General features: G+C 29.1%; 1 protein-coding gene across 1 annotated transcript in view; it reads right to left on the bottom strand.

The window, feature by feature from the left end:
* Nucleotides 1-9,489, bottom strand: part of LOC148938687 (uncharacterized) — a 45,063-nt gene extending 35,574 nt beyond the window's left edge. Inside the window, exon 1 of the mRNA XM_089107615.1 lies at nt 9,431-9,489. Coding sequence (XP_088963741.1) covers nt 9,431-9,489 — 59 coding nt within the window. The remainder of the gene's footprint in view (nt 1-9,430) is intronic.
* Nucleotides 9,490-10,206: the final 717 nt, after the last annotated feature.

The raw sequence follows: 10,206 nt of genomic DNA, 5'->3' as shown, positions 1-10,206 counted from the left end.
TGGTTACTTAAAAAGGGCACTAGAAATTTTAATTTCCGTTCCAATGAGCCCTCCTAATATATTTTAGGACCACTGTGTAAATAATATTACCCATGGGAAAAAAAAACAAAAAAAAAACAAACACTCACAACCCGAAGCACCCGTGATAAGTAATAGGTCAAAAATTTGAAAAGAACGCCTTTTAGTTGATATAATATAAAAACCTCGATAGTAGTGGTATCTTCGAATATTAATATGGTTTGATTGTTATCAATGGTATACCATTTTGTGAGGGTATGTACTCCTGTTTTCTAAAACCATACCAATGGTCTCTGTCACATAACTTTTGTATTGTAGCATTCAAATTGATGATCTTTATACAATTTAAATAAGTAATAAAATCTAATTATTTTTCTGATTATATCGTGACAACAGGTCCGTTTTTTATAGGTTCTTTTTAAATGTATCCTTGTCAATACGTCTTGAAATGTATTGGACAATATAATATTGAAAAAAATTTATACGTGAAAAGAAAAAAAACACACCAGTTCATATAACAAAAATATTAAATTGTAAAACACAACAAGTTCTGACCACTCAGAAAAAATATTTTTTATTATAGATAGTATTTCAGCATATTACACAGAAAACAAACACACACATTAGTGGTTTAGATCCAACAACCCTTTCTCCTAGATGTATTGATGATTTGAGATCCATTAAAACTATACGGTCAACATCTAAAAAAACGATCAGAGGGTCATGGGTCACAGAAAAAAAAAAACCTACACTCACTAGAAAGGCAAACAAACATTTTAGGAGATATAAAACTAAAATAGAGTTTAGGAATTCTGGGGAACCTATTTATAAACAACTAAGGTACAATCAAGACGAAGTAGTGCATCCCCAAGGTATACGCTATAGCTCACTTGATAGAAAAGACTATTCAATTGTTATACGTTATTCTTAAACGTTCCTAAAGGTTTATATTCTAGATACATAGCTATAGGGATAAGTTTAATCTCGTTTCACTACAGAGTATATACAATATTAGATATCATAAACATAGGCCTCTATATGTCAGCTCAAACTGTATCTTTTATAATAAGATTATGAGACTCCATAAATTGTTAAAACTTTAAAAATCGTATCTAGTTATTATTAAATCCATAATAGCAAACATAACAGTCCCTTGACCAGGAACCAGCGTACCCACAGTCAAGGCCCCTGTGCAAACCATCGACACCCAGCTCACTGACATGAAAGACCCGCATAGTTCTCGCGTTTTTTTATGTGTTTAGTACAAGAATAACATAACTGAACTCCAGATTCAATAATCATTTATTCCAAATATATAAGACAATCAATTGTCTATAGCTAGTATAGAAAAATATGTATATAACTACACTCGGTAAACAGATATACTATGACTATGACCATAGGTCGATAGAAACCAATCATCTATAACTCAAATCGAATATATTTAAAATATAAACGAACAAAGTGGGACCAATATAATTAAAAATACAAGTGGAAAAATAAAATAAAAAAACTTATTGCTTGAAACATTGTGTTTTTGTTTTTATTAAATTAAATCAATAACAAATTACTAGTCGGTCCATTATTATTTATATTAAAACCGGTAGATATGTGTTAATAACGTCGAAAACAACTACAGAAGCAAGTACAATATGGCTTTCTATCACAGGTTAGTGATATTTAGGCTAATACGTATAATACTCAATAGACAATTGTAGAAAGACACCACAATTGATAATTATGCAAAAATACACAGTTTAAGCAATTAATAACTAGCAAATAGATTTCCAATTTGGCTAAGTCCTTTTTTATAAATTGACATAATACACCATACCTATATATTTTTAAAAAAAATAACTAATTTTCATACAGAATAAAAAATAAATAAGAAAACTTAACAAGCAATTCCACAAAAATACATAAAGACGGTAAGTCTTTTCAAACCAAGTGTTTGGGTAAGTCAATCTCAATGAAAAATAGATTAATATAAACTTTTTAATAAATGTACAAGAGTAATACTTGTACTTATTAATAGTATAAAAATGTCATGTTAAATAAGAAGTTAGTTTGTATATAACTTCTTCCAATAGAAATTTATTAGTTTATATTAATATTTCTGATAAATTAAAAAAAACACTATCATGTAGTGGGTTATCAAAAAAGGGGGGGGAAAATTAAATATAACCTTAAATGGAATATCATATAAGTTTTTTTAAATGTAAAACAACATTAATATACCCAAGGAATGAATCCACTCAAATATGTTTTTTAAGTGAATTTGAAACCGATTATTTCTTTGCATATCAGCTATCACGTTACAACCCTTCTGAATCCACTTTACAGAAATGTTCTGTTCTCGCTCTAACGTATCATACCCACCCGAATCACTTCCAGCACTACCTGCACTTGATGGAACAAAACGTGTAGCCAAGACCACTTACTATCTCATAGCGTATATAATCATTAAGATTATGCTAAAGAAATAACGAAAACAAATAAAAAGTAATTCATTATATTTATATTTAATATTCGAGAGTATAAAAAAAAAAAAATAAATTCAAAAACACGATAAATCTAAGCTGAATCCCACCCGCCTGTTATAGTTAATTACTTAATATAATCTAGATACGAATTTTTTTAAAAGATTATATACGTGCTTTAAAAATTCGGTTAACACTAACTTACAAAGGGGCTAGAGAAGTTTGCCATATTACCATGCGGCGGGACGAAAAAGACGTGCCAGATCTATTCAATTATAAATCTCTTAGTGTTAGTTGAATATATCGATTTAAGTATTCTGTCAGCATTGTTAGTGCCAGGAGAAGTCTAATCATGTATTTCAATAAGATAGATAAAACTACCATAAAACACAGACTTTACCGGATATCTAAGACAAAGCACTTGTTTTATATCAGTTTAGGCGTGATATAGACACCTTAAGATTTAGCTATACTTGCATCATCAGGAAGATTAGATTTTTTTTCTGTTAATCGGATCAGAATTGTCTAATTTAACTATGGGAAAGGTTAGTCCATATGAGACTCTAGTATACGTTGCGAAAAAATAATTAACCTATTTTCAAAAGAATTGTAAGTTGTATGCTCGTTTAGAGTTTTTTCTTTATGCGCTTTACAAAAAAGTTATTTTACGTAAATAATATACAATTCACAAGTATGTATTGTTATAAATTTATCTCTGATCTATCATGTTTGTACTATTTAATCTTGGTATTTACTATACTACCTTATTTATTTTTTAATTATTATAACTTAATTTTCTGCCATTGAAAGAAAAGTTACTGTGAGATTGTTCAATGTGTATATAACTGATCACAAAACTAGAGCTATGTAAAACTGTCCTGTTCATGAACAGCCTGATTTGGCTTCTTTCGAGGACCAAATAATGTAAACAATCACTACTGATGTAGTTTCTGTTCATAAAACAGTAAGCTTTAGAGAAGCGATTAAATATTTTACTTCTACTTGTAATGGAGGACGTCGAACTAGTCTAGAAGTAAACGTGCTACTCAATGCTAATAAAAATTCAATGGCAGACTTGAGTAAGATCCCGTACTGGTATGAAGTTGAAAAGACAAAGATCATCTAGATGCTTAGTACCACGAATTATTTTTATATTATTAAGAGAATGATTTACTTTTTCGAACTCGTTCTTTGATTGTTATGTGTTTACGTTTGCACAGTATAGATACGAATCGACAAGATAAAACAAGAATTAAAGGTTTTTAACCATACACTGTTTCAAATTATCCATATCTTGTTTATTTACTAAGTTTGTCAATAACTAGTTTTCTTACGTGTGGAACTAACGCTAGCTATCAACGAGACATTTATCTTAACTTCTAAGGAGCAATAAAACAATAAAACCTAAAACTTATTATTTAGATGATAGGGTCTTTACACTTGTGTATCTACATATATGACGTGAATGTAAAGAGACGTTAAAAAACGCCCATTTTTATCGAGTTAATTTCAATAGAACGGACTGGGCTGAAGATTCAACGTTTTTGGGTCAGAAATTTTCTTCCGTTATAGCCACCACTTTGTTAGTTTTCCCTTTGTTATAATTTGGTAACCCTATCAGTTACATGTTAAATAATATCTAAAAAAATAATACATGTTTTCTAAGCATGTATCTCTTTCTTCATATATAATGAAACAACATTCCATAGTAAGCTAGCCATGTAACTCAGGGTGATTTCTAGTTACAGATTGTATAATTCTATGATCTGTGTATGTATTTTATATTCTTATTCAGGAATAAATTAGTTTAGCCTATATATTGGAAAAGACTAAATTTACGTATTGTTTACACTATTGTGTAAGGGGAAGCACACCAAGCTCTGGTAGTGCCTGTGGTCCCCCCCTCCCTAAAACTCTAAAAAAAATATACTGTGGAAAGAACCCCTAAAAATCCAGTTTAATATTTAATAAATTTTGGTTGCCCAAGATCATACCAACAAATCTCTAAAACCAAAATCAAAAATAATAAGACAGCCGTTACCCCTACACCAAATGTAAAAAATAGTTCTTTATTTTTTCTAAACAATTATCGCATGAGTGGTTTGATTTCTTTTTGCCAAAAAATTAAATGCTCCCCCACCCAACGAAAAACATTATTAAAAAAAATGTAATTATTTTTCAAATGTTCGTTCTGATTTCACAATTCTGTTCGAATTAAAAAAAAGGCATCGTAACTAAATCTAAGTATTTACAGATACAATTTCGAAATTATTCGATAATTTCAGATTTAATAACCAATCGATTTATTAATATATGAATGTATAAAAGTTATAAATGGTTCTCTGTATTTCAATATACGTAGGCATTTTTATTTATCACAACTCAAACGTTTTAGTGACATGTGCAAGTTTACTTTTTACTAAATATTGTATATGAAAATCGCTATCACTTAAAAATTTGTGTAAAAAAAAGCTCTTAATTTGAAATACCGAAGAAAAGTCGAACGTATAACCTCAAAAATATATAAATTAAAAAAAAAAATAGATATAGTCTTAAGTAATAAATAAAAGCTTTGACGATATTATTCTCGTAATAATAAATTTATAAAGATGTTCTATGGTTGACGGTTGCGAACTTGTTTTATTGTACGGTATTAAAAACTGACTAATAATAAAAGTTAAATCTTTCTTACCAAAACACATGGGCTAAACATTAAATATTAATTTGTATAAAATAAGTTCTAAACAATTACTATATAATAACGATATGTATATCTCGATATTACTAAGACTATATCGATTTGTATTATAGTATAATAACTTTATATACATAAAAAGTAATGTGCGTATTTTACATTCTTTGAGTATATTAGCGTATATTATAATCGCCAAAAATACATTACAGCTGTAGAACCTACAAATATATAGGACTAGAGGGTTGGATACGGTGGTCCAAAGTAATTTAACTTTTATAATTTATAATGTGAATTTTTCTTTGTTTATATTTGAAAATTATAAAGCTAAAAAATCCTCGAAACTATTACATCAATAATATAATATACCCGCTAATAACATTTACTTATAGTATCATAATTTTAATTTAAAATTAACAATCATAAGCAACGCCTATTATTATTTGGTTATTAAAAAATTAAAATTGGTTGTTTGGTTGTTTTTATTTTTTTTTTTAATAATTTAAATAAATTTGTATTAGATGATATTCTATCAAATACTAGAACATTAAAAATTACTCCCAAATCTGACAATTAAAAGTCTAAATTCTAATAAAATTAACAAAAAAACTATAGTTTCAGTGTATTTAAGAATAGAAAGAATTATTTTACACATAAGAAAGGTTTAACTAAAACTATTTTAAATTCGAAGTATATAAAAAACACTGGCATAAACTGTAATATTTATTTTAATTTTGTATTGCCAGTCTTTATAAATTATTAGTATAAATTTAGAATAAATAAAGATAGTTACTAGCTTATCGCATAAATCCAAATATATTTTCAAATCTAAGGAAAAACGATACTAGTGAAATAAAATGTTATATATAATAAAAACTTCACTTTAATGTATTGATTTAAAAACCGTACCCAAAAAGCTCACAATCGCCCTATTTATATATCTAACACAAGACAAATACAATGTCCATAAAAAACGTAGGAAGAAATATGACTGACATAATAAAAATTAAACATCGATTTCAGTGTTTTGTTTTGTTGTATCATTTTTAAATTAATTCAAAAGAAATGATAGAACATTGTTAGAAAAAACACCAAACAATTTTGAAGAACTGTTACTAAAAATACTCGTATAGTCATTAGCTATGGTGAAGTACTTTTTGTATAGACTCTGAAATTTAATACCATAATTGTAATTACTGTAATCTATATGTTCATCAAAAGATCAATACTTAACCCAAATTTTGGAGCTCTAGGTAACAGCCAAATGTCGGGCAACCACAATATAGTTGTAATAAATTCTTAAATATGATTAGTTTATATAATAAAAAAGATTAAACTATCTACGTATTCTATAAAAACATAAGACACTCCCTACAGTAAAAGTATATTTAGATCACAAGAAAAAACTAATTCAGAGATTATTTTGGAACTTACTTACATATAAATTTTGCAAAAAAAAGATTCGGTTCGAGCTGTTAAACAAACCAGTTATTCAATTTCCTTGACAAAAGAAATAACGAAACCAAAACCAATAGTCATAAAAACTTTGGATCATAATTTTTTCTAAAGGCTAAGTAGTTAGTTGTCCATATACTATACCTAGATTCGTAACTACTTGTAGCTACGCCCCAGCTAACCCCCCTCCACCGGCTCAACCCACCAACATATATTAAAAAATACTTACATTCATAACAACTTTATTAATTACATTACGAATTTGATAGTTCACTTTACTAAAAATTAATAACACCCCTCTTGTAATAATTTTTTAATAACGTAGTAAGGGATACTTTCATGTATGACTCAGACAATCTATAGATTGGCAAGCGTAAATTTTAATAGGTTTAGATAAAGATATTAAATTCTTCTAATACGGTAATAAACGTCAGATTATGATTGCAAATTTAAATAGAGATAATAAATATCCATGAAATAAAATAGTAATACTACCAAAGTTTCTTTATCGCATGTAAAAGATATGTAAAAAAAAAATCATTTAATGTTAAATAATTAGTGAAAAGATCGCATCAAGGAAACAATATATAAACTTTCCACAACTCTAATTAGTCAACTTATGTATCTATTTCTACTGTAATTTTCTCTACAAATATTCGTTTTTTTTGATCTTTGATATTAAATATATTATACTATAATACATTTTTATAATAATAGGAATATATAAATTTAAAAGATAATGATAGATAAGTGTATTTACACTAGCGAGATGTTAAAAATAAAAGAAAAATATTTTTTTGTTTTTACGAAATTTAATGTCTTAAATAAAACAAAATAGAATATAAAAGACAAAAAAAAACTATAAATGTAATATGTTTTTATTTTAGACATTTATTGGATTATTAATTATATTAACATTAATTTTCTTATCTTAGGATATTTGGTAAAAAAAAATATATTTTTAAATTATCAAGTTAAAAACAAAAACAAGAAATACAACAATAAAATTTGAGATCAAAAACATGACAGTTTAACTAACCGTCGTTTTTTTTTATTTTTGTAAATATTAAGACATTTTGCCGCTAACCGCGTTTAATGGCTAACCGACGTTGTCCCGCCGTGGTGGTTTATACTTACTTTAAAAAACATTTATAATTAACCATAAGAAATAAACCAAATACTTTGTTACGGGTGGACTCTCATTACGAGTCGTAAATGTATATTATAATAAATTTAAGTTATAGATTTTGACTGAAATTTAGTAAGATTAAATAAAAATAAATAAGTAAATCCCACACTTAAAGAAGTTATTTTAAAACTATCCTAAAATTACACAACAGAAATCCCTAAAATCAAACTACCAAAATGTTCTAGAGTTGTTATGCATCTTAACAGTCAGGTGTCGGTGTTGTGTCGTGTGAAATGAATTTTCTATAATAAAATTGTCGACTGATAACTCCCGTGAATTTTTTTGTACTTTAATAATATCTTTATTGTAATGGTGATATATATTATAAATAAATTCATGTACTGAAAGTAATTTTTTAAAAGTAATTATTTTTTATTTTTATATATAGTAAGATTTTTATTTTATAAAGGGCGGATATATTGTTTCCAAAAACTTTTCAAAGCAGAGGGGGCTCGCCCATCCGGCGTAAACACAGGACCTACACCATTGCCCAACCCGCGCCGTACAATATGCGTATATAACAAGTCACGCTAGATGACATCTACCTAGTGCCCATTCGTATTTCTAGTACAAGGCTATATAAAAAAATGTGGTTTTAGTAAGGGTAGTTTTTTTGTAATCTAGTTTACTATTTTGACCGAATTGAGTTAATTGAGGTGTATATACGTTTTAGATAGCTTTCGCCGTTTGTTTTACGTCTGGGATTAGAATAATTTTTCTTGAGTGGTGTTTTGGCTCTTGGGTAGCTTCCGAAATTCGGTCACAAGGCAGCCATTAATTTTTTTTTTGAAGTTCGTTTTAGAGTCAAAAAATATTTTTATTGTATATTCCGAAAATATTTTTAAGCGTTAAGTTTCGACCCTTCCTGTCTAAATATAACTGAGACCTTCAATTTTGCATATACAGCAGTTTATCTATACATATATATATATACACACACACACATATATAATATATATATATATATATATATATATATATATATATATATATATATATATATATATATATATATATATATATATATATATATATATATATATATATATATATATACACCAAAAGCAGTTAGAAAGTTAGCAAATGACTGGGCCGAGATGTTTTCTATGACAGTTTCCGAAACTTGTGCTCTATAGGCGCTTGCTGTTGTAGAGTTGGGCAACAGCTTAATGTTTCAGAAATAGGAACTGTCAGCCCGCCTTATCGAAAATACAGTAAACGCACGAAAGGCTGGATTCACGTCTACCGGAGAGACCCAGTATGGGAAGACTTTGAAGACTCGTGATGTACGTGAACCTTTTTGACTCAACAGAATGTTGACCAACGATGAAACTGTTCGACTAACATTATTGAAATCATAATTCATCGACAAATATACTACAATACGTCTCAGCAAAAAGAGGCCAGACATTCAATCGGGTGATTGGTGTGATTGCAATAAAACAGATGCTCCATCTGGGGTATATATTTCTAAGAAAAAACAAATTTTACTCTATGGTCAGATACGGCAAAGATTTGGGATTCGAACTATTTCATAGTAGTTTTAGTAATACTTCTGAACCGGGGGTCGTTTCTTGTCCTAAGTGACCAACTTACTTCCACCCACATCCTGACAATCCTGTGCTGGTGTATCTCTGCCCTAATGATCGACCCATTACTAGTCACGTCTCCAAAATTAGCAATGAGAACGTCATAAATCGTGTAACATTAACTATCCTATATTCATATCGCCTACATATACTCAACTTGTGTTATTTCAGTAATTTTAAACACTCTTGGCCCTAGTCATCTTAGACATTACTTAAGTAACTAAGAGTAAACCATAGCACACTGAAGGAAGTCACAATCCTTTCTAACGTGAGATGTTCACACGCATCATTCAAGAACGTATGGGCTTGTCACTACGGGCCTCTGAACCCAACACCTGGACGTTGGTATATATTATTATTTTCTCCCGTACCTAGTAAAATACATTGCTTAAACCCAGGAGGGAGGAAATTGTTATGATTGCTATCATGACCTCCGCACCCAAGTCCGCAGCTGTATCCTCGCCTGTGTAAAGCACTGACACAGAGACCCTCTCACGGTCACCGAAACCGCTCGCGTTGATGATGTCGAACCAAAATAACCGTGTTAAGCTTTTTTTCGTTTAGCTTAAGAGCAGACTAACCAGTAGGCGGAAAGACACAACAGAGTCTAAAAAGATTTTTTCTCAGGCTCAATAGTCGAAAAGGCAAAGGGAACATAAAACTTGACGACCGAACCGCCGAATCATAACCCCACCGAGACGGTGATGATATAGTAATAATAGTTTACGCCTATACCGTTTTCCAATACCGAGTTCCTCCTGTTTCGTTAGGTCATAAGCGGAA

Source organism: Artemia sp. Qi Xiang Cuo, unplaced genomic scaffold (assembly GCF_049724085.1).
Source record: "Artemia sp. Qi Xiang Cuo unplaced genomic scaffold, ASM4972408v1 HiC_scaffold_3025, whole genome shotgun sequence".
Classification (NCBI taxonomy): domain Eukaryota; kingdom Metazoa; phylum Arthropoda; class Branchiopoda; order Anostraca; family Artemiidae; genus Artemia; species Artemia sp. Qi Xiang Cuo.
This window is presented reverse-complemented; position numbering and strand designations above follow the sequence as displayed.